Source organism: Mytilus trossulus, chromosome 14 (genome assembly GCF_036588685.1).
Source record: "Mytilus trossulus isolate FHL-02 chromosome 14, PNRI_Mtr1.1.1.hap1, whole genome shotgun sequence".
NCBI classification, from domain to species: Eukaryota; Metazoa; Mollusca; class Bivalvia; order Mytilida; family Mytilidae; genus Mytilus; species Mytilus trossulus.
This window is the reverse complement of record NC_086386.1, coordinates 20510061-20537096: the sequence shown is the minus strand read 5'-3', so window position 1 is coordinate 20537096 and position 27036 is coordinate 20510061. Positions and strand designations below refer to the sequence as shown.

The window sequence follows — 27036 nt, the reverse complement described above, 5'->3', positions numbered from 1 at the left end:
TAGTCTTCAAAGCGCAGTTGTTCAAACATACTGACAGTAAAGTTATTTCTTTGTTTCTAATAAAGATAACACAAAAGATCCTATCAGTTAAAGCATACATTTTCACTGCTTTTAGCGTAAACGGAATACACTTTAAATATTTATAAATAATCCCTAGATACTTATAATAACATTGCAGCTATACAGATACTATTATTACGTAATTATATACAGAGCAATTATCCAGGCGAGTACTGAAAGGGTCGTGATCTTCTCGAACTTAGCAACACGATATACTTATTCGTGTCTTGTATTGAAATGTGTGTGATGTTGTGGTACTAAATATAACAAAACTACAAAAAAAATAAAAATTTGAATGACCTCCTTGTTAAAAATGTATGTTTTGTTTGTCGATGTTTACCTCCGTTTTCAGCGGGAGCAAGACATTTTAGTGAAACATTTTAAACTACTAGTGAACATTTTAGCGCAGACAATTAAGTCCATTTTTAGTATACAGTCAAGAGACTCCCTTTATAAAATCATTATGAACGGTTGATGTAATATTTTGTCCACAAATGTTCGAAGTAAAAGTTGTCTTTCTTTACCTATTGAAATAGTTCAAATAAACCAGCTAGTCTAGACTAAGTGATTTGATTTTATTTTAGATTTTTTACACTCATAATGCTCCAGGGACAAATTAACAATTGTGTTGAAATGATGACCGGTAATGGAAGGTGGTGACCTTTTACTGAATCTGGGATAAGGGCATGAACAAAACTTGTTTAAGTTTTATATATGTAACTCTATGTTTTTCTTCAAAATATCACTGCCTTAAGTATTATTGTTGTTTTAATTCTTACTAAATCCAACACCCCCGAACAGTATTTTTTTTATATATATAACTGTAAAATGAAACCTTGAATTTCACAGTAACAGTACTGTCACTGCTGGGAGAACTGTTAAGAAATTATTTGCTCATTATGTTAAATCTTAAACATTGTTACTTAAAAGAAGCAAAAGGTTCATTTTCTTTTAAATTAATTTTTACTAATTATAAAATCGAATTAAAATTAAAAAATCGGGTAAATTTTACAAAATCTTAGTTAGTGACAAGTTTGAATTTTTATAAATCACTTATTTCAGTAACTCTCATGACTGTTATAGCGGCCATTTATTTCTCTGTTCAGAGTTTGCCTACCTTCAACGTGAAAAATGGCATTTCTATGAGACATCTCTCAAACGTTGAGAATTATGTGATGGACCCAATTCGCCACAAATCTTGACAAAGTGATAAATTATTTAACAGAAACGACCATTAACTCATGTTCCTCATGGGAAAAAAAATCAGTCAATTACATCTGTTAAAGACATATTAACCTTCAAACAACTGAACTTAACTAATTGCGTATCTAAATGGTCATTACTAATACAAATAATTAGTTTTAATGTGAAATTACCATTATTTTTGTGTTTGTTTTGTGTGTGTATAGACAATACTGAATAAAGGTAAAAGCAGTAATTAGACACAAACATAAGAAAAAGTAAACTTAAACATTTTTATATTTGATTTTCATCTCATATACATGATATATTCTATTGATTTCGAAATAAAGGATTGCACATCAAATAAAACTACGTATTGATATTAAATTGAGCATTCAAAACCGATGTCACCACTTACGCAAAGAATTTCAATTTTAACTTTTTTGAAGTTTTCCGTAACAAAATATTTTCTTCTTCTCAAATGACCTAGGCCCGTATGCATCAATCTTAATTCTTGAAATAAGATTTGTCCTACGGTGAATAAGTTATACGATTGGATATCGTAACTTAAGTGATTTTTATACATATCAGCTCTCGAATTACTGGATACGCCTCGTCACGGGATTTGTACATTTTTGTGATTTTACTTTTTATTTTGTACATGCCACGAGCAACATGCCAAGAACTAATCATTGAAATAGGAACAAAACTTTACTGCTCAGAATTCGGTAGCAATTGTCGTTGCTTCTTTTTCATTTTTTGATGTGCGACTAACTAAACTTGTAATAAAAATATTGCACTTCCGTATCTCTTGTTTTCTCTCCCTTAAATCTATGACATCATTGAGTGTACACATGTACTGTTTTATAGGAAGATATCTTAATTGCTTTGTCACCTTATTTTTTACATTCAAAGCATATGCATATGCTAATTTAAGCATATTCATATGCTATTGTAATCACAAACATTCGTTTCTTAGATCAAGAAATTGCATGTTCTGACATAATTGTTTTGCTTCATTTAACAAATCAACAAGGAAAACAAATAATTGCAAAAACCATTAAACACAGCAGAATGTTTATTTTTTTGTATGAAAAGAAATAATCAAAAGGATAGATTTATGGGAAACTTTTTATAATTCTTTAGTACAACTATTACGTTGAAAAATATGGGAAATGGATGAGTTTTACTATTGTTTAAAATTCAATCCGTTCAATATAATACACATGTACGTATTATAGAACCATTCTTCTTTTCATTCTTTACTTTTTTGACAAATTTTCTCTATAATTCTTAAATTTTACCCTTATTATTCTCTATTCTCTTTTATTTACCAACCCATTATTCAAATTTTTTTTTATATTGTTTCCTATTTGTCTCCCCGTTTCATTATTTGTACCCTTTATTATGCACATTTTTTCCATTTATTCTCATTTATCAAAATAAGAATCACTGTAAACTTATGCATTTTACTACAGTAACTATTTTTACTGTTTGCTCATACTCATTTACAACTAATTTAATTTTTCACGCTGTTCCGTTTACGTTTACTCTGATATATGAGAGTATAATGAATTGTTTATAAAACAAATATCGAATTCTTCTACTAAATTATGACATAAAGCAAAACAAAACTATGATACTTTGTCCATTTCTGATACATAAAGAGAATGCTAACTATTAAAACCTATTTACTTCCTATATTTTTTCACAGTAGAAGTCCATTTCTATGAAATGTGCATTTCTCATTTTGCAGATTTAATTAGCACTACTCCGCATACTTCAGACGAATATATTGTATTAATAAGTCTGTATCCATTAGATAGTGCAACAATTCAAATCGTTTATTTTTATAGAAATGGACTTGTAATTACAGTTTATCCGTTTAATAAACTTATCTGATAAAACGTTTAATTGATTTTCCTAGTCTGAAAAACATAAATGTAATCATTACAGTACGGAACAAGTGCACTTCAATAGTTATAGCATTATCACAATCCTTTCAATGACATAATGATAGGAAAGAGTAATGTCGCAGAATATATTTTATCAAAGCAATCGTATTAGCAGCAGAACAAACCGTTAAATACTTTGGTACTGACGATTTAGACAGATTTTCCACCTGTCATATGTTCGTGGTCCTTGACCTCATTTAATGATGCCGCCAATGCTTTTGGAATAAAAGAAATTCAAAAGATGTTTGTTTTTTTTTGTTATGCGAATTTCTTACTTATTATGAAGAAAAAGGAATACTATATTTTGTATATGGGTCCCTTGTATCCATGGTGAACAAATGGACATGTCTGTCTGATAGTATTTATAAGACATGGACCTCGTCGTCGTGGATCTTTAAAAAATGTTTAATTTATAAGTTACTTGTAGTAAAACACTTTCAGCATTGAATCAATGGTCAGTAAGCAGGCGTGACGTTTCAGCCTTTGCACTCTTGTTATATTACAGCACTAACTATCATTTTATAATGTCAAAAAGATTACCATAATTAGATATCTTTGAGTTTGAATTTCATAAACTTGGAGACTGAACATCTAAAATTTGCGATAGAGGAAACTTTTAATGTATATAAATGCTGTTTACATTCGAGACCTAAAATTATATATATATTGAACATGAAGCCATATAACCGACTAGAAGTATATTTTTAATGTGGTTGACATGCATATATATAAGTAAGATAGTTTCAACATTTAAAAAGCCACGCAATTTTCATGTTAAGGATTACTGTCTCATTGACCTATAACATATATGACATGCTACATAAAATGATCATCATTCACAGCAGATCTCTTGAAAAATTACTTGTCTTATAATTAGTTATGCATGTATGTAGAAGGAGGAATTTGTCAAAGAGGCAACAACCCGGTCAAAGGACAGACTACAGCCCAAGTCTAACCGATTGGTCTTCAAGGCAGCAAGACAATTAGACACATGGAGATGGGCTTTAGTTATCCATTAGAATAATAGTCTATACGAAATAGACTGTGAAACATGTAAATGAACCAACATTTCAAAGAAAAACAATACTAACAAAATCTACAGGTTCCTGACTTCTGACAGCCGTCGGTACAAATGTAACATGTTTTGTGGGATCTCAAACACACCTCCCCGAATATATCTAGCCATTTAAAATATGGTAATATTACCATGGAACTGAAAATCAATTATTTAGGAAAAAGAAAAAAAAAACTTTAAAAAAAAAAAAAAATAGTATATAAGTCAATTAAAATTTACTAAATGTATTGATAAAAATTAAAAGTCTTTGTTGAAATAACGGAAATCTAAAATAAATTATGTTATATGTTATATTATTATCATAATATTTGTTTTTTCATGTCTGTTACTTTGATATCTGTCATCGCTTTGAAATGTTATGGTATCTTGGGATTCGTAAGTGATGTCTCGTTGATGCAAGACTAAAGATTGAAAATTACAGTACATTGGAAATACCTAAAAACAGACACTTACTGCATTTAATATTAGAAATCTTGTCACTTATATTAGACTGTTAGTGCTAAGTACTATTATCTGGCAATAAAACTAAAGTATTGTGTACTCTTGCTACAATCCTTCATCTGCGATATTATCATTCTTCTTTTCATGTCCCAATCATGTTTTATAGTGCATTTATCATGATAAGTACTTCAACTGATGACTGCAACACAGTAAATAACCAAAAATGTGACAACCAACGATGAAGCAAAACGAATCACAACAGCAAGCTGAGATAAATTCTTTTAAAGTTGACTTTGCGGTTTGGGCTTTGTTCATTGTTGAAGGCTGTACGGTGACCTATAGTTGTTAATGTCTGTGTCATGTTGGTCTATTATGAAGAGTTGTCTCATTGGCAAGCATACAACATCTTCCATTTTATATCTTAACAGTAAGATGTAAACCAAGTATGTAAAATTAATTATCAGTAAAATTAGGTTTTCATGTCATATTAAATATGCTGCATCAGATTTTTAAAGATATTTTAGAATTAAAATATATGTGTGTGTATCTGTATAGAAAGATTAAACAATGAATACTGAAGAAATGGTTGATCCTGCATTAATTTTACTACATCACTGTTAGTTAATAATAACAATAATAACTTAGTATCAGTGTAAAACAGTAGTTTGGTCACAAAATTGATTCTTATTCTGATACTTCCAACAATGACGGGAAGTGATGCGTTATTAATGGTTTTTATTGTAATTTAGAAGTAATCACGAATGTATTACACTAAATTATTTGGATGAGTGAATTCCATTCATAATCAAGTTTTACGCTGTTGATCTCAATCTCGTTATAAAGAAAATAAATAACTTATTGATCAAGTGTGCCAAGAATTTGTTAATAATTGCGATGCATCTGTCTTTTAAGTTTTAAATAGATTTTAAGCGAATATTTCTTTTATTTTTTTTTCGTTAGATTTCAACATGTCCGAACATTGAAAACAACAAGTGGCATATTTTTTACTTTTTGTTACAGCTGTTAAACCGTAAATCGACAAACAAACAATAAATCACATAGATAGCATTAAAACCATCGAAAATCAAAATGTGTAATTAAAAAAAATAGTTAAGAGCATGTTAATTTAACGTTATACAGATAGGCTAAATCGATTTCGAGCTGAGTGATATCACTATTTGTCCAAACCATTGCATACAATTGTTTAAACTTTGAATCAAGACAAGGCATGCAGGAAGGCGCTCTTCTGATTTGTTATAATATACATTATCAATCAAAAGATTAGAAAAATATGTAACTGTACTGTATTCCTGTAGGGGGTAAAGACTTATACGGGTTATGTTCTTCTCATATATTTTATGATGTTATGATACTAAACCCCTAACGGGAAGGATTGTGCCTGATGTTCATATGATGATATCATAATCTTTCAGTCAGTTTAATTGAAGTCTGGAGCTGGCATGTCAGTTAACTGCTAGAAGTCTGTTGTTATTTATGTATTATTGTCATTTTGTTTATTTTCTTTGGTTACATCTTCTGACATCAGACTCGGACTTCTCTTGAACTGAATTTTAATGTGCGTATTGTTATGCGTTTATTTTTCTACATTGGTTAGAGGTATAGGGGGAGGGTTGAGATCTCACAAACATGTTCAACCCCGCCGCATTTTTGCGCCTGTCCCAAGTCAGAAGCCTCTGACCGTTGTTAGTCTTGTATTATTTTAACTTTAGTTTCTTGTGTACAATTTGGAAATTAGTTTGGCGTTCATTATCACTGAACTAGTATATATTTGTTTAGGGGCCAGCTGAAGGACGCCTCCGGGTGCCGGAATTTCTCGCTACATTGAAGACCTGTTGGTGACCTTCTGCTGTTGTTTTTTTTTTATTTGGTCGGGTTGTTGTCTCTTTGACACATTCCCCATTTCCATTCTCAATTTTATTATTAAATGTTTGAAAGTTAATACAAAACCTTAGAATATAAACTGATAAATCAATTTTCTTTACGTAAAATGTAGCATATGTTACCATAATCCCATCTTCTGCACTAGAGGCTTTTCTTTTGAGCTTGATATTTATGTTGTACGTAAATAGGCTAACATAGGTTATTGCTGTTTATTATCAAATGCCTAACGTAAACGTAATATAGGGAAATAGTATTCTTAGGAATAACTTTATAGCCTATTTCAGATTGCCTCGTGTCAAGTAAATCGTTAAATATGATCATGACATGCAGCACATAACTTAATTATCAATCGATTATTGGTATTCCTGAAAATAACAACAGTGCACATCTTTTTAGTTACTGTTACGTTGTTATCTATTGAGTATTGAAGGTCAATATATATACTATATCTCCTAAATGATTTTATACCCATTGATACTTGAACCGACTTGGTACATGTATGTCGACAGATATATGTATACAGATAACATGAAGCGATCAACGTATACTGGTATTCTGCTTTTGTTGTGAGCGAACGGTTAAGGTTCAATTTTTCAATGAGTTAACATCTCAGCACAATTGGTGGTCCTCATTGCAGTCCGCGTTCAAGTCATGTAGATTTCATTCAAAAGTACGATTTCAAAGATTGTGGATTAGAATATAAACAAAATATAAACGTTTAATCTTAAAGATAAATTGAAAAATGATGTACAATTAAGAACGTTAATTATAGATATGTGTCAAAGAGACCAAGGACACCAATTGGTCATCAATAAAATCAAAACAGCGAGAAAATACTGCACCCTAATGCAGGCCTCAGCTTTCCCTTAACACAAATATTTCTTTAGTGAAAAAGATCGTCACACTTAACTTCAAAACGTGTAAATAGACTAAAAAACATAAAAAGAATCATCACAAACAAAACTTACAAAATTAACAAAGGCCACTAATGAAAAATATACAAATTTTGTATATTTATGAAACAGCATTCATAGAAAGTTTAATGTAAACAAGCGTATGAAAAGATTAAGTCCGTCTCCTCGGGTAGCTAAAATATGCAAAGATCGATCATTTAGAGGCGAATTGGTTGGTCGACATGTATTTAGCTTAACGCTATATTCCGTGCATAGTAGTCATGAAAATAATGCTATTCACAGTTGCGGAGAGAAAATAAAGAAAGAAATGATTGTGCAATTCTTGAGTCAATAATTGGTCTTTTTTTAATGTGATCTCACTTGATTAATTATAAAACAAATAACTGGGAGAAAAAGTAATATTGTGAAACATTATCAATTATTGATAATTAAATTAATTCATATTGATTTGCTAACGACCTCTGATATATGAGCACAGCCTTTTAATTCTTTTTTATCTTTTTGATCAACGAATGAATTAATAACTAATATTTATTTGTTTGTCTAATTTTTAGGAAATGACAGTCATAAAAGATGATAGCTCCGGGAAAAACAGTAAAGCTTCTTCTTTTGACTTTAATAACATTAGTGTCATCAAATAAAGGCAACGAAAACACTAGCAAAGCAGAATATAGCAGAGCAAGGTAAGTTATCATTATTTTAACTAAAACATGAAATTATCTGTTCAGAAAATGTAACTCTATAAAGAAACGGAGATATGTGTCAGATATCAGTAAAAAAGGCAGCGGCTGGACAAAAATAACAAAATGACTTCTATAATAAGTTATCATATTAGAATGACACAGTTTAGGGAGCTACCATTTGATTTTTTTTTTTGGGGGGGGGGGGGGGGGGGCTAGGATGAAATTTTGAAGAAATAGGCAGGACAGGAGTTTTGAGTAAAACAAAGGCAGGATGAGACACTTGACAAAAAAAAGTCAGGACGACAAATTAGGTAAAAAAAAGTCAGGATAAACTAAAAAAAAAAAAAGACAGGACCGAACAGAGTGAAAAAAAAGCAGGTCAGAGATTACAGCTAAAAAAAAATGCAGGACAACATTTTTCATCCTAGCCCCTCATAAAAATCAAATGGTAGCTCCCTTACAACCTCCAAATTCTTTAAATATTAGAATTAAATAACCGTGAGATTCTACATAAGACATCACCGAGGAGACTACTGGTGCCATTTGCATCAGTGACAATTGAAAACTTTTGATTTTGATTTCAACTGCATGTACATTTTACACAAAAACACTGTTACAATTATGTTGTCCGTAATAAGAAACTGGGATTGAGAAAACCCAAACTTTGTCTGCTGGTTTTTATTTTATGATTTTATATGAGTTAACTCAAAATGTCAGTGTGGTTCGTTCCATATACAATTTAGTCTAACTGTACTAAAGGCCAATGCTTCATGTATACATACAAAATTAACTATTTTTAAAATGTACAGACTCAAGTGGAAATACAAAAGCATGACAAATACACATCTTGAAGTATGCCTTGAACCTATTTCACGTATATATGTGTTAATTAAGTGTACTTTCACACACAAAAAGCCCCAAAAAACAGAAACTTATACAAACACATACTAACCTTTTTTTTTCTAGCGGTAAACAGCTTTCAAGTTTCAAGAAACATTATACTAATTTTTTTTTACATTTTTACATACATGAATTTGAGCTGATGATAGTCATTTCATATTTTCTAATTTCAGAGAGAACGTTTTAAAAGAACTGTTTAAAGACGCTGGATACGATCCTACAATATCTCCAAGTTTTAATGAAGGTGAGAATTACTACTGTGCTGGTTTTTTTTTAATTGAATAACACCGAAGAGTCGGGTAAAAAAATTAGAAACTAACAGTTACTTATGTACGTGTCGCTGGACGTTAGTATAGTATATAGATGTTTAATTCGTTCTAACAGATGCACTTCTTATGATTTCACAAACACCGAAAAAGAAATGATTTGAAAAAAAAATACAGAAATATTTCGTGTAACAAACAAGTAGTTTTATGAATGGACATTATTTTTTAATTTGATCGTTAATCATGTAATAAATACTTTTATTGCCTTTTTTATAATGTACAGAAATGAAATGGATATTCCACATCAATTTTTAATATCGTTTTAGATGGTCCAGTTGTATGCCAGGTTCAGCTGTATATTATGAGCATTAATTCAATAAGTGATTCCTCTATGGTAATATAAATCATGTGTATTAAGTATAAATATTCCTGTTACTTTCTGATGTTACATCGGATCTGTGATTACCCACACATTAATGATTGATGCATCAGGATAGTTTTACCTTATGAACTTTAACTGAACCATAATTTACAATAGTATTGCCTTGCATGACAAAATATATGTTTACATGTAAGCTTCATCTTTCAATGTATCAAGTCTGTTTTCGATTTGCGAGTTTGCCTGTCCCTCTGGTATCTTTCGTCCCTATTTTCAATGACAGATTGTATAAAAATTATTTCTGTTGAAATATGAATACATGTCAAGTGTCTTGAACTATACAAGCATATTTCAATCCAGCACTTGCAGAATCACGCATAGTCTTAGATATAAGAAGATGTGGTATGATTGTGAATGAGACAACTTCCCATCCAAGTCACACTTGATAAAAGTAAACCATTAGATTAGGTCAAAGTACGGTCTTCAACACGGAACCTTGGCTTACACCGAACAGCAAGCTATAAAGGACCCCAAAAATTAAGAATCGTGATTCTTTAGTTTCCATTGATAATTATATGGTGGTCGTTCAACTTTTGTATTTATGCTTCACTTTGCAGGATTATTCTATGAGTATGTTTATCCGACAACAATGGAACGACAGTCGTTTGATGTATAACGAGAGTCTAGGAATAACCCATTTAGAACTGGATACCAAAGTAATGAAAAACGTATGGGTACCAGATTTATTCATTAACAACGAAAAGAAAGCCAATATCCACCACGTGACTGTGCCTAATATGTTAATGCATATATATCCCGATGGAAAGGTAGTTTATAGTATGAGGTATGATATAGCATTTAATTTGTGCAACAATTGAAATTGCAGAAAGTATTTAATATCATTGTACATTGAATGTATTAATTTCTTGATAATATAAAAATGTGGTCAACTGCCCTCGTAATGTAGATACTTGTACCACTAGCACACGGAAACCAGTTATGTATTCAAGAAATAAAATAATAGTGTTCAAAATAATTGTTTCACCACAAGTAAAGAAACATCATAACCATGTTTTAGTAAAGAGAAACACTATAGATAGTTGAACCCTTTCAAATAATGTGTTCGTGAAGATTTAAACTAGTAAAAGTAAACTCTTGTAAAAACAAGGGAGTTATTTTGAGAGACAAAAAAGGAAGATAAAAAACACATGTCGACAAAAGACAATTAACACCATGGTCAATTATATAGAAACGATTAAAAGATAAACAGTCCACAAAACACTGCACAATACATTGTAACTTGATAAATAACTTTTTTTTCGAATTAAAAAACTCAAACGTGGTGAAATATGACCCTTAACCTTCAAGTTAACCCACACGTAAAATTTTTCATAATTTAAAAGATGTACATAAAATATCATTTTTTTATTAGTACTGTATGTACTTATAAAAAGTGATGCCTATAGTGCCATGCATATATTTTACACATATACATATCAGGAATTCGATACAAACGGTCAAATTAAGTTAAATGCTATTTGATAAAGATATTTCAACATTTTGCAAATATACAGGTGTTTCCCCTTACTTAAAACATATTTTATTTCAAAAAATCATGTACATGGCATACACGTATAAATACAGTGATAACATATTACAAAAGGATTCGGAAACAAGGTTTTCCTTATATTAATCCGTCTCCCTGTATAAAAAAAAATAAAGGGAAATAACTGCAAATAAAAAAGTTGATTTTTTTTCATCAGATCTTTTCTTTATATATATATGTACCGGCGGCGGAGTGTGTTTACAGGACTTTGTCAAGACTGTCTCATCCAATTACGATCTTTATCATGCACGAACGACGCTATTAGCCAAAACGCTTCGAATCTACCAAAAATTGTTGCACTTGTTTAAACACGAGTACAATTTCCTCTTGATTGAGGTTATTGCAGCCAAACAGGAGTGTTTCTATATTGTATGGGAAGGGAATTTTTTCTATGATCGTATGTTTTCGGAAAAGGGAGTAATTATGACACTCGAGGAGAAAATGCTTACTGCTCTCGATTCTACCACAGGTACAGTTTTTACTTTCTACAAGATTTCTCTTAAATAAATGTTCGTTCAGATTGCTACAATCCACCCGAAGTCTGGCATGAAGTATTTGTCCTTTCCTGTCTCCATAAAAATAATAATTTGGCATTTTTCTTACATTTTGATTAAGGTAACTTTTAAGTGTAAACTTAGATGGACTTAGTCTGATATCGCCCGGAAAAGCATTCCAGGATCGAATAACTGAGGGGAGAAAAGATTTCTGGTAAAATTCAGTTCTACACTTTATATGTTGCGTGTCCTTCGTTCGTCGTATGTCATAATTATGAATATTGAACAATTGTTGAGGGATAATGTCGCTTAAATAATCAGGGGTCTTATTGTGAAACATTTCATGAAATTTTATAATTTTGTGTTTTTTACGTCTTTCTGATAGTAACTCCCATCCTGTTTCGTCGTATAATTTATTTATGGACGATAACTTAGTACCACCAGTAACTATCCTAGCCGCTTCGAGTTGCATATTTTCTAGTTTGTCACTTAAATAGTCTGGAATGTTGTCCCAAATGATATCTGTATATTCAAATAAAGGTCGGATAAAACTTAAATATATAGTTTGTAAATACTTTCTTTTCCCTTTGAATTTCAAGGCACGAAATAAATGTAATCTAGGTGTTATCTTTTCAATTATTTTATTGACATGAGAATGCCATGAACCATCCTCATGAAAAATTAAACCAAGGTATTTATGGCTTTCTACTCCTGAAATCATATCATCATTCATATAAAGAGGTGGATGATGGGGTTTAACTGATTTCTTGGAAACTGTCATAGCTTCAGTCTTTTTTGCATTAAAATTAACCAGCCATTGGACTGACCAATTGTTGATAGTCTCTATATCAGATTTAAGTTTGCTCGCTGCTCAATATTCATCTTCAACTACTATGAAAAGGGAAGTATCGTCAGCATATAGTTTTATGTTACAGTCTATGTCGTTTACAATGTCATTATATATACTAAAAAAAGTAAGGGGCCTAATACTGATCCTTGAGGGACGCCAGCATTTACACCAAAAGTATCAGAGGATTGACCTGAAATAACAACTTTTTGTTTTCGATTTGATAAATAGCTCATAAACCACTTTAGTAGGTTTCCTCTTATTCCAATATTTTTAAGTTTATAAATAAGACCTTCATGCCAGACACGATCGAAAGCACGACTTATATCAAAAAAGACGACACGAATCTCTTTTCCTGCGTCAAGAGCTTTGCCAAATAAATCTGTTATGTGTAAAAGTTGGTTAATTGTAGAATCTCCAGGCATGAAACCTGACTGGGCACTTGTTATTATTTTATGTTTTGTTAAAAAGTTAAAGAAGTGCTTAAAAATACAACGTTCCATACTCTTACCAATGATCGACAAAAGTGATATAGTTTGACACCAGTTCTCTATCACCACTTTTGAAAACTGGTATAACGCTTGCTAATTCCCAGGTTTCTGGATACACAGCTTCACGTATAGATTTATTGAAAGGTGTTTGCCCTTCCTAGACATAGTTGTTTTATATCTGTTTATAACTATCCCATTAAAGGAGCCATTATTGAATCTGAGATACAAATTTAATATATGTACAAATGGGGTTTCTATATAAAAATAAGTAGATGTGGTACATGTATGACTGCAAATATGAGACAACTATCCACCAAGTTCAGTTGAAGTGAATATAAACATATTAAGGTTACATGCGGTCTTCAACAATAAGAAAACAACCATACTGTATGGTCGGCTATCTAACAAATTCTTTCAAAATTGCAGTTGTTTATTTGATATAAGACGCCCAGGAACCATGGTTTTCTTAAAATAATCCAGTGTGAAATAAATACAGGCGATACTAGTACATTACTGTATGTGGACGTAATTATTCAGCATATTGAGACACATGCATTTCAATTAATAACTCATATTTCTTTTCTGTACAGAGTAACAGGCACATTTACCTGTGAAATGAATCTGCTGAAATATCCATTGGACACACAAATATGCTCAATGGGAATGGAAAGTTGTAAGTACAAATGTACCCATTATATGATTTAATTATGCAGAGATATATTTTTTTCTCGGGACAGTAGTACACATGAAAGAAATATCGCGGATTAAGATTAAGTAGTGTACTTCTTGCTATGTCTATCTAGTTTTAGTTACCAAATTTCTCGACTGCATAAAAATAAATAAGGCCGTTAGTTCTCTTGTTTGAATTGTTATACATTGTCATCTCGGGGCCTTTTATAGCTGACTATGCGGTATGAGCTTTGAATATTGTTGAATGCTGTACGGTGACCTGTAGTTATTTGTGTGTCATTTTGGTCTCTTGTGGAGAATCGTCTCATTGAGAATAATACCACATTTCAAAATTCAAAATGTCGAAAAATACTCTAGACAGGGCAAGGGCGTACTATAGATTTCACTTGTTACTTTTAAGTGCTTCATATATATATAGGTGATCAAAATAAACTGATGGTTGGCATTCAGATTACAAAAGAGAGGCGATAGTTACATGCACATGTACAAGAGAGACATTCGAACTCGTGAGTAGAAAATAAACTGACAATGCCATGACCACAAAAGAAAAGACAAACAATAGTACACAAAACACAACAGAGACATCAAAATACATAGCAACAAAAAAACCTTGAAAAAACTGAAGGTTATCACAGGTGCTCCGGAAGGGTAAGCAGATCCTGCCCCACATGTTTCAAATGTATAGAATATGCCAACTCGTTTTATGACTTTATTGTTTATCATAGATGTTTATATTTCTTTGCCTTGATTTCTTTTGTTTTCCTTTTTCTCGTTGTGTTTCGTTTAATATTGAAACTTAGTATACACAATATGTTATTGATAAGTAATCATGATCTGGAAAGGTGATTTTTTAAAAAATGTTCTAGATGGATACAGCACAGAAAATTTAGTATTTGAATGGAACGAAAGTCCTATATCGTACCCCCCTAACATGTCTCTACCTCAATTTGAATTAGATGGTATAACAACGTATAATTGTGACAAAGATTATGTTGGTAGTAAGTAGTTTATATTTATTGTCACACTTCATTTAAAAAAAAACAACTGTTTTAATTGGTGAATGCACGAGTAAAATCAATACTCTTAAATGAGTTCGCTAAAATAATTTGTTTTATGTTGCCCTGTCAGCATAAAGCTGACATCTGGTAACTATAACCGCGTATATAAACAAAACATTCAAATTTAATAACAAGACATTTAATCTATTAAACAGTCTGTAAAATTTCTTGTCATATGGATAATCTATAACAATGTATCATAAGTGGGACATTCACATTGTCATCATTACATGTTTTTCTTCCAGGAAAATATAATTGTTTTATTTTGTAATTAAACCTTCAACAGCTATTTTTTTTTCATCAACAGTAAGTGTTGTCCAATTTTTATAGAATAACATTGAGAACGAAAACGGTGAAAATGTCAAAGTGGCAACAACCCGACCAAAGAGCAAATGACAGCTGAAGGCTAACAAGGGATTTTTAACGCAGCAAAAATTCTACACCCGAATGTGGGCTTCAGCTGTTCCCTAAATGAAATTGTGTACTAGTTCAGTGAAACATATTTGGTCAAAACGCGTATCGTAAAATAAATCATGGAATATGAAAAACTCAAAAAATTTAAAAAACAAGGCCACGAAATAAGATTCTAAATGGAGATGGGGGACATGCCAAGAAGACAACAACCTGAACAAAGAACAGTTGATGTATAAATGAAACATTGAAAATAAAGAACGTAAAACGGATAACCATGATGTATAATACATGTACAGCCGCATGATTTTAGTTGTTAATAAAAAAAAATTGCTGTTCGGCTATTATCAAATTGTAAAATATAGAAATGCGTTCATGACAAGCAATTGAAGAGTTAAACGGATTAAAACAAGAATTAACTCGAAAATTGGGAAGGAACTTCCCCGTTACGGTCATCACAAACCCGACAATCGGTAAGACACTTTCCCGTTACGATCGTCACACATCCGACAATCGGCAAGACACTTTCCCGTTACGATCGTCACACATCCGACAATCGGTAAGACACTTTCCCGTTACGATCGTCACACATCCGACAATCGGTAAGACACTTTCCCGTTACGATCGTCACACATCCGACAATCGGTAAGACACTTTCCCGTTACGATCGTCACACATCCGACAATCGGTAAGACACTTTCCCGTTACGATCGTCACACATCCGACAATCGGCAAGACACTTTCCCGTTACGATCGTCACACATCCGACAATCGGTAAGACACTTTCCCGTAACGGTCGTCAAACATCCGACAATCGGTAAGACACTTTCCCGTTACGGTCGTCAAACATCCGACAATCGGTAAGACACTTTCCCGTTACGGTCGTCAAACATCCCGGAATCGGGAAGTCAATTTACCGTTTCGGTCACCAAAAAATGTCGTTGAAAACACATATTTTTGTTATAATAATATTTACATAATTTGATTTGAAAGTATTTCTGCTTTGGATTTATTCATTCCGATTTCAAAATTTCAAAACTGTGAAGTAATATCAATACAAAATATGATGAAATAAAACCTGTGTTATAGATAAACCTTCTTTATAACTGCACATTTTTGTACTTTAAAATTACACTTTTGTTCTTATTTACATTTCTGTACTAAACAATGAAGAAACTACTTATTTTTATAACTTGTTCCCTGAATGATTACAAATATTGTGCTTATCTTGATATTTTGTTTCTTTCAGTAAGTTACACATGTCTCAAAGTGGACATAACTCTTTCGAGGAACTATGGCTACCATATTATCCAGATTTATGTTCCAAGTTTCCTTATTGTATTTCTCTCTTGGGTTTCCTTTTGGTTAAATATTGACGCCATACCGGCTCGCATATCATTAGGGCTGCTGACAGTATTGACAATGACAACACAAAGCTCTGGTGCGCGTGCGTCATTACCTAAAGTATCGTATGTGAAGGCTATAGACGTTTGGATGGCAATGTGTTTACTTTTTGTGTTTGGAGCTCTAGTAGAATTTGCTTATGTGAATGTTCTTGCCAGAGTTGAACGGAGAAGACAAGCAACGATATCGGAAAGACGAAAAGTTCATACAGACCCCGATGCAAATGGTGAACCGGTAAGATCGAGTTATTGTTTTGATGGTTGTTTTATTATATTAAAGTCGAACGTAGTACTTACTAAGACATAGTGTATGATTGCTCGGGATTTTTTCATCAGTGTTAAATTTAAACCAACATGTTGAGATTCATGATTCATCCTAGTAATTTAATGTCGGTTTAGAAACAGCAATTTAGAAAAAACACACACACAAAAATAATGTTTTTATATTTCACAAAAACCGACACGCTGAGCTACATTTTGTATTTCAGTCAAGGTAAGACATGTCACCATCATTGGACATATAATTTGGACTCTGAGCCAACCAGTCTTTATTTTACGTTTTAATTTCGTGTGCTAAGCGGAGAAGTATCAATTTGCTAATATTAGGTTCACAAATGTACCCTCTTTCGAATCGAACCTAGAACCCTAGGAGGAGTGCACGCTACCATGAGACTATAGAGACAGTCGAATATATTTGATATAAAAGACGTGTATGTAAAAATTAGTGAGATACATGTAAACATATAACAAGTGCAGTATAGTTATTGTATCCTTTACAGATGGATGGACGATTATGACAGGTTTTTTTTTACATTGTATTTACTTTATATTCCAGGTGGAATGGGATAAGGCTCCTCGATATCGGTTATTTCTAAAGAGTGTTACAGACCGAGAGAAAGCCAGAGTCGTTGATAAAGTTGCCAGAGTGGCTTTTCCTCTCGTCTTTGTCACATTTAATATTATTTATTGGACTGTTTATACATTTTGGGAACCAGTTCTTCGTGAAGGGAGCTAGTTCTTGGTTATCTTTTATTGACAAACCTGTGATACCTTTTTATACATTATAACACCTTGTTATTTTTATACACCAATCATTGTTACAAAATGTATGTATACATATTTTTCATCGAATCCAAAACCACAACTTGTAGACGGACACTGACTTAAGATTGATATAAATTGTCTATCTGGTCAACACGGTATATAATGTACTCATCTAAATAAAATAAAAATATTTAAAATGTCAAAATGTCGATCACACACTCTTGCAATTGTTTATATGCGAATCTTACTGAATAATTTACTAGGGAATTAATCATTCTTTTTAAATAGTTTATCACACTTTATTATAGTGCCAGATGAAAAGTGAAATCAAGCGAAAGCATAGGATTCAAATATTCTAAGAATAACCAATGTATTCTTTAGCAAATAGATGAAATATCTAGAGTACATGGTCACTGTGTCTAAACCACACCGGCAGAATTTGATCGGACTCGATGGTATCTAACATCCGGCACAATGACGGAACATCAATAGACAGAAGAAAGATAGGTTTCTCCTTATTTTCTTATTTTTTTAATGATATCGAAGAATATATATACATATACAACTATTTTCTATTGTGAGATGCAATATTTTCTACAACCGTTCTATATTAACGGAGAAATAAGTCAAAATGCATGTCAAAATGACGAATTGAGTGAACCTTGCCTCGAAATTGTTTAATTTCTCTTTAAATTGTTCACATTGTACGGAAAGAGAGGTACGGGAAGATAGATACTGACACAGAGATTGCAAAACTAGTCATTATGAGCATCTCACTACTTGTATTTATGTGTATGGAACGAAAGAAATGGGTCATGTCAAATAAAAATACACCGGTTTCGTCATTGTTGTTTACCACACAACACCCGGTTTCGTCTATATATATCACCCGTTTTTTTATATTTTTTTAAAGCCAACAATTTATGAAAAGCAACGTTAACACGGATCTGAACATTGTCTTTCGAAAGAATTAAAATATATATGTGTTATAAAGTAAACTTGGCGTGTTTACATTTATTTACATACGTAATTATAGTACTACACATTTTCCTAATGAAAGTCGTATCCGTTATTTCACTGATCTTCAAACTAATTTTAAATGGAATATAAATACTCAAAGCAAACACTGATATCTAATTATTTTGTTAACATTAACTTTATGATATTTTTTTATATAGGTTTTGAGATACATCGCAGTATGTGACCCCCTTTTTTTTACAAAGAAACCCTAATTAACGCTAAAAAAACAAAATTTAAAACATCACCTTAAAGTATGCAGAAGTTAAGATTAATATTACTAAGAAGTGTGTAAAGTTTGATGCAATAATGATAAATCATTTTGAGATATGGCGCGACATGTTAAAAAAAAACACACTCCTGATTTACTTACAAAGTTCTGTAACTCAAAAAGATTTAATTTGATTTTCACTCAAAGGTTTACAAATCGTTTGACCATTTCAAGAAATAACTTTGTTAAGTTTCATGAAAACTAGATAAGCTGTTCTCAAGTTACGGTGCGACATGTTTACGCTGGACCGAAAGATAGACGGATAGCTAGACGGACGGACGGACGGACCGAATGACTGATAGATGGAGGAACGGACGGATGGAAGGACGGACGGACAGACGGGTGTATACAATAATACGTCCTGTCAAAATTGGGACGGGCGTGTAAAAACGCAAAGAAATGAAAAAAAAATCGTAATTAAAGGTCAATAAGTTTTATTAGGATATCGGCCAAGTCGATTTATTTGTATATTTGTCTGCCTTATCATTTTCCTATTTAAATTTTATATATATTTGAGAAAAATGTATAGAAATCGATAAAAAGAACTTGATATTCGGCATTTATTATAATAAACATAATCCAACTCACATAATCCGATTTCCCGGGTGTCCCTGTTTTCTCATTTCTTACAATATTTTAATTCGGTATACACTTTATAAGATAAGTGGCGAATCTAGATGACGTATAGGTTGCACGCCCCGACCCCACCTTCGGTTGCCAAAACTATATTGATTCCTGTATTTAACGATTTTGTAAAGCAAAAAATAATCAAAATATTGTTCGACTCGTCAGCTCGGAGGTATGTAAAAGTTGTTCGAAATACGCCCACTTTGAAATAAACTGAATCCGTCTGTCCGTATATATTGTCAAAATATATTGACCAACGTCAGTGTACGATCATCATAACACAATGGCGACAGTAGACATGGTAGAGACTCGTTTTTTTAATAATGTTAACAAAATAATTATTATTGAATTTTATCGATGACCTGAGACTATTATACTAATTTGTACATAGCAGTATAGTTACAATTAGTGATAACTAAATTTTATTTTAATGCATGGTAGTTGTAATCCTACATTCATTTTCTATGTCGATTATGCATGCATATACATTTGTCTTATTATCAACGTTTATCCTTAAGAAGATTTATTTTTAACGATGGTAGAAAAGATTACATACATGGAATGATTAGATTACTTATAAAGGTGTCCATTCTTTTGTGCGAGAAAATCACATATCAATTGTGTGTTTCGATTTTTAAGACCGTAAACTTTAATTTCAAGTTTAAACATGTTCAACATATTTTCCCATAACTCATATAGAAAACGCATATTTAGAGAGCTTTAATCTTAATATGCTGTTAAAAAAGTTCCGAATGCAAAGTAAGATTAAAATATTTAAAAACCGTTTGGTCAAATAAAAAAAATTACAATCGCATTACATTATAATTGATTATTTAACTTCAGCGTTCAAAAGGAGTTTTGTGGGTCGTTCGAAAACAAGTTCGTTCACCGGACAGCGGCTTATTATTTATATGAGTCTCAGATTCAAATGAATAATAAGCAAATTCCTACTCTTATAGAACACAAATATTTTAATTTTACTTTGCATTCCGAACTTTTTTAACAGCATATTGAGATTAAAGCTCTCTAAATATGCGTTTTCTATATGAGTTATGGGAAAATATGTTGAACATGTTTAAACTTGAAATTAAAGTTTACGGTCTTAAAAATCGAAACACACAATTGATATGTGATTTTCTCGCCACAAAAGAATGGACACCTTTATAAGTAATCTAATCATTCCATGTATGTAATCTTTTCTACCATCGTTAAAAATAAATCTTCTTAAGGATAAATGTTGATAATAAGACAAATGTATATGCATGCATAATCGACATAGAAAATGAATGTAGGATTACAACTACCATGCATTAAAATAAAATTTAGTTATCACTAATTGTAACTATACTGCTATGTACAAATTAGTATAATAGTCTCAGGTCATCGATAAAATTCAATAATAATTATTTTGTTAACATTATTAAAAAAAACGAGTCTCTACTATGTCTACTGTCGCCATTGTGTTATGATGATCGTACACTGACGTTGGTCAATATATTTTGACAATATATACGGACAGACGGATTCAGTTTATTTCAAAGTGGGCGTATTTCGAACAACTTTTACATACCGCCGAGCGTAGCGAGTCGAACAATATTTTGATTATTTTTTGCTTTACAAGATCGTTAAATACAGGAATCAATATAGTTTTGGCAACCGAAGGTGGGGTCGGGGCGTGTAACCTTTACGTCATCTAGATTCGCCACTTATCTTATAAAGTGTATACCGAATTAAAATATTGTAAGAAATGAGAAAACAGGGACACATGGGAAATCGGATTATGTGAGTTGGATTATGTTTATTATAATAAATGCCGAATATCAAGTTCTTTTTATCGATTTCTATACATTTTTCTCAAATATATATGAAATTTAAATAGGAAAATGATAAGGCAGACAAATATACAAATAAATCGACTTGGCCGATATCCTAATAAAACTTATTGACCTTTAATTACGATTTTTTTTTTCATTTCTTTGCATTTTTACACGCCCGTCCCAATTTTGACAGGACGTATTATTGTATATACCCGTCTGTCCGTCCGTCCTTCCATCCGTCCGTTCCTCCATCTATTAGTCATTCGGTCCGTCCGTTCGTCCGTCCGTCCGTCTAGCTATCCGTCTATCTTTCAGTCCAGCGGAAACATGTCGCACCGTAACTTGAGAACAGCTTATCTAGTTTTCATGAAACTTAACAAAGTTATTTCTTGAAATGGTCAAACGATTTGTAAACCTTTTAGTGAAAATCAAATTAAATCTTTTTGAGTTACAGAACTTTGTAAGTAAAACAGGAGTGTGTTTTTTTTAACATGTCGCGCCATATCTCAAAATGATTTATCATTATTGCATCAAACTTTACACACTTCTTAGTAATATAAATCTTAACTTCTGCATACTTTAAGGTGATGTTTTAAATTTTGTTTTTTAAGCGTTAATTAGGTTTTCTTTGTAAAAAAAAAAGGGGGTCACATACTGCGATGTATCTCAAAACCTATATAAAAAAAATATCATAAAGTTAATGTTAAAAAAATAATTAGATATCAGTGTTTGCTATTGAGTATTTATATTCCATTTAAAATTAGTTTGAAGATCAGTGAAATAACGGATACGACTTTCATTAGGAAAATGTGTAATACTATAATTACCTATGTAAATAAATGTAAACACGCCAAGTTTACTTTATAACACATATATATTTAAGATCTTTCGAAAGACAATGTTCAGATCCGTGTTAACGTTGCTTTTCATAAATTGTTGGTTTTAAAAAAATACAAAAAACCGGGTGATATATATAGACGAAACCGGGTGTTGTGTAGTAAACAACAATGACGAAACCGGTGTATTTTTATTTGACATGACCCATTTCTTTCGTTCCATACACATAAATACAAGTATTGAGATGCTCATAATGACTAGTTTTGCAATCTCTGTGTCAGTATCTATCTTCCCGTACCTTTCTTTCCGTACAATGTGAACAATTTAAAGAGAAATTAAACAATTTCGAGGCAAGGTTCACTCAATTCGTCATTTTGACATGCATTTTGACTTATTTCTCCGTTAATATAGTACGGTTGTAGAAAATATTGCATCTCACAATAGAAAATAGTTGTATATGTATATATATTCTTCGATATCATTAAAAAAATAAGAAAATAAGGAGAAACCTATCTTTCTTCTGTCTATTGATGTTCCGTCATTGTGCCGGATGTTAGATACCATCGAGTCCGATCAAATTCTGCCGGTGTGGCTTAGACACAGTGAATTAATGATCAGCAAGATACACGTGATATAACAAACAATATTAATAAGAGTTTTTCTCTGACAGACTAATGATTACATATCATAATCATTTAGGACAACTTTATTATCTTTTTTCATATGTATTTGTGTAGAGTACATTTTCCATTATGAAATACAATCAATTTGCGGTTTTTATACGCCCGTCGTCTTTTAGACGGGACGTATTATGGTATACCGTTGTCCGTCCGTCCGTCCGTCGTCCACACTTCGGACAATAACTCAAAAACACTTTCACCAATTTCCATGAAACTTAAGTGAATTGTTTATATCTATTGACGTAAGCTGTCTTTCGTTGTTTTTTTAATTTCAGATTTTAAGTTTTGGATTTATGGGGCTTTATTCATAAAAAAAGGGGAATTTTCAACACTTCGGACAATAACTCAAAAAGGCTTTAACCAATGTCCATGAAACTTTGGTGAATTGTTTATATCTATTGATGTAAGCTCCCTTTTAATTTTTGTAAATTTCAGATTTAAAGTTTTGGATTTATTAGGCTTTATTCATAAAAAAGAGGGATTTTTAACACTTCGGACAATAACTCAAAAAGGCTTTCACCAATGTCCATGAAACTTTGGTGAATTGTTTATATCTATTGATGTAAGCTCCCTTTCAATTTTTATAAATTTCAGATTTTACATTTCCGTGGTATGAATTTTTATGCTTAGAAAAGGGGGATTTTCCAATTTTGGGACAATAACTAACACTTTCACAAAATTTATGCAACTTTGATAAATTATTTATATCTATTGACATAAGCTCAATTTTATGCAATTTTGATAAATTGTTTATATCTATTGACATAAAATAAGACAACAAACTTAGTTAAATTTGATGTAGCCTTTAAATACATGTAATAGTGCCAATTTTTTTGTGCATTTTTATTTATTATTTGTGGGGGGTGGGGGGGTGGGGGGTATTTGACAGAGCTCACACTATTTAGAGTTGATCATATAAATTCATTTAAAACATAAAAGACAAGTTAAAAGAGCAATGGGCGTATCATGCGCTAAAGCGCAGCCCTTTATTATCTAACGCAATCATAGGTTTAAACATTGTTTACAATATAGACTTGTATATAATAAATTGTATATATTTTAAATAAACAAGTCTAAATTGAAAACAACGTTCAAACCAATGATTGCAATGGATAAAAACTGCAATTTTTATACGTGTTCATGTAAAACAAATTTCGTTATAGAAGGGTCTAAATACAACACAAATAACATTTTCAAAAAGGCCAAAAAAGTTAAAAAGTATACTTTAACAAAATGCATTTGACTATAACAGTTCGAAAAACTTAATAATATGTTCTTAAACCATGACGATTGAAAAATTATTTGAAAACAGGATGTAACAAAAATGGATCTTTATGTTAATGAATACCATTGCAAATTTCATATAGGTAAAGCTACAGTTATCTGTAAGGACATAAATGCCTCGACATGGGAAACGATTCAAACGCGATACAATTTCGACCTGATTTATGTTCAAATAATAAACCAATAAAATATTGCAATGCAGCAATCAAGCAGAACCATTGAATTAATGGACTGGCATACAAAGAAGATGGTGGGTTAAACATGACAGCATGTGAGCGATCATTCCATTGCTGTTTATATGCAACACCGTTAGTGAAAACTGCAAAGAAACAGTCCACAGGGTTTGACTTATCAGATAGGAGTGTAGCAAAAAATAAGACATAAGACACAGGGTTCATATCTGAATGCACTCACTCGACTTGCATGTGGGTGAGAGGTTTATCTAGCTGTCGGATCAGGTTAAATCCACCATTTTCTACAAAGGGAAACGCCTGTTCAAGTCTGGAATATGACGGTTGTTATCCATTCGTATGATGTGTTTGCGCTTTTACATTTGTTATTTGATTAGAGCTGTTCCGTTTTTAATTTTCCTCGAAGTTCTGTATTTTTTATGATTTTTCTTTTCACCACAGTTACTGGAAATCAAAACAAAATCAAGAGATGAATAAAGTTTTCCTATGACAAAGTTACTAATCAGAATAAACTGACAACGCCATGGCTAAAAATGAAAAGGACAGACAAACAATAGTACACTCGACACAACATAGAAGACTAAAGAATAAACATAAACCCCACCAAAAACTAGGGGTGATCTGAGGTACTCCGGAAGAGTAAGTAGATCATGGTCAAAACGTGGCATTCGTCGTGTTGCTTATGCTTAATTATAGAGGTTTCCGTTTTCGTCATAATCTTCATTTTGACCCTTTCGCGATACTTCTTAAAGGTTCAGTGAGTTTTCAAAGTAATTCGTTGATGAGTTGAAAAACCAAATATATAAATGTATTCACTCCCTCAGGCAAAACTGACATCAGACGGTTTTTTTTTCTGTTTTACATACTAGTATAGAAAGCATTTTAAAATACTCTAGGTAAACCATATCAAAATACGTGATAGAAAAAAATAAGCGACAATCAATAATGTATTATTTTTTTATAAAGATAATAAAACTCCAGAAAAAGTAGTATGATGGGGGTGAATTTCACCGGATGTCCGTTGGTTGGCAATCCACACGTTATCCCCTTCGTTCAAACGAACTATATCGTGATTAGCTGCATTTGTATAGCTATTTGTGGCAGTAGCATGCGACCACCGACGGATTGCACCATTAACAATCAGATTTATTTGTGTGCTGTAACCGTGGTCTACCATGATATTCCACACGAATAAATACAGTCCAGATTGTGGACAGGTAAATACACCAGTTCCGCCGTTAAATGCACTTCCTTCGTTCGTAGTGACTTTTTCGAAAGGAATTACTGCACCAATGGCAAGGTTGCTAACAAAGAGATTGATGTATGCATACACTTACAGTCTAAGAATAAAAATATCAAAAATCTGAGAGTTGCTGCACTTACTCAATAAAAATGAGAATGGAAATGAGGAATATTTTAGAGATAACAACCCGACTAAAATGCCGAAAACAGCCGAAGGACATCAGTGCGTCTTCAACGCAGCGATAAACTCCCCCGCACAATTGGGCCTCTGCTAGCCTCTAAACAAAAATGTGAACTAGTTCATTGAAAATGGACGTCATATCAAATTCCAAAACATATAAATGAACTAAAATTAAAAAACATACAAGACTAACAAAGGCCAGAGGCTTCTCACTGTGAACAGGTGCAAAAATGCAGCGGGGTTCAACGTGTTTTGTGAGATTTTCAGCTCAAGACCTTAATTCAATAGATTTTGTCTTCATCAAATGAAAATCAAGCACAATCCCTCCCGTTATAGGGTTTTAGTATCACAGACAGAAAGCCACTTCGAATCCCTTATAAGTTTCTTATACAAAAAAAAATATATCTCAGTTTTAAACATACTTCAGTACACATCGCACATCTACTGAAATTGGTGAAAAGGGTAAAATAACGGAATTACCAATCTCCGAAAAAAATTCACAACGGAAAGTCCGTAGTCAAATGGCAAAATCAAAAGTTCAAACATATTAAAAAATAGAAACTGTCTTATTCCTGACTTGGTACAGGTATTTTCTTATGTAGCAAATAGTTAAGAAAACCTGGTTTTATAGCTTAACCTCTCACTTGTATATGACAGTCACATATTTTCCGTGTAAAACTGAAATATCGAAAAATGGGAAACAACTGTGTTTCGATATATTTGATAATTTTAAAACTAAGTTTTATTGAGTAAATAACTGCAGTAAATTAAGATAATTCTTGAAATTTAAGATTGAACGGCCTGAAAAGTGGTGATAGAGAACTGGTGTCAAACTATATCACTTTTGTCGACGGGAAAGTATCCTCAGTCAAGATCGGTAAGTGTTATAATTAAATGTATCCATTAAATGGAATTTAGACAAGTCTTAACTAATTGCGTGTTGCCATAAGTAGTTATCTACGAAAGTACAAATTAAAACAAGTGTGTTACATAGTATAGAAGCGGAATGTGCGCCTACAGGAAAATCTATATTATGTGTATAAACTTTAAAGCCGAAACGTACATCAACATTGCCAAGGAAAAAAATA

General features: G+C 32.0%; 1 protein-coding gene across 3 annotated transcripts in view; it reads left to right on the top strand.

The window, feature by feature from the left end:
* LOC134696255 (glycine receptor subunit alpha-2-like) overlaps positions 1-18085 on the top strand; it is a 36090-nt gene extending 18005 nt beyond the window's left edge. For all 3 annotated transcript variants that reach the window (XM_063557946.1, XM_063557947.1, XM_063557945.1), the window contains exons 2-9: positions 8084-8212; positions 9286-9356; positions 9705-9772; positions 10375-10601; positions 13786-13868; positions 14752-14883; positions 16604-16992; positions 17593-18085. In XM_063557946.1, coding sequence (XP_063414016.1) covers positions 8103-8212; positions 9286-9356; positions 9705-9772; positions 10375-10601; positions 13786-13868; positions 14752-14883; positions 16604-16992; positions 17593-17772 — 1260 coding nt within the window. In that variant the 5' untranslated portion in view covers positions 8084-8102 and the 3' untranslated portion in view covers positions 17773-18085. The remainder of the gene's footprint in view (positions 1-8083; positions 8213-9285; positions 9357-9704; positions 9773-10374; positions 10602-13785; positions 13869-14751; positions 14884-16603; positions 16993-17592) is intronic.
* The last annotated feature ends 8951 nt before the right edge of the window (positions 18086-27036 follow it).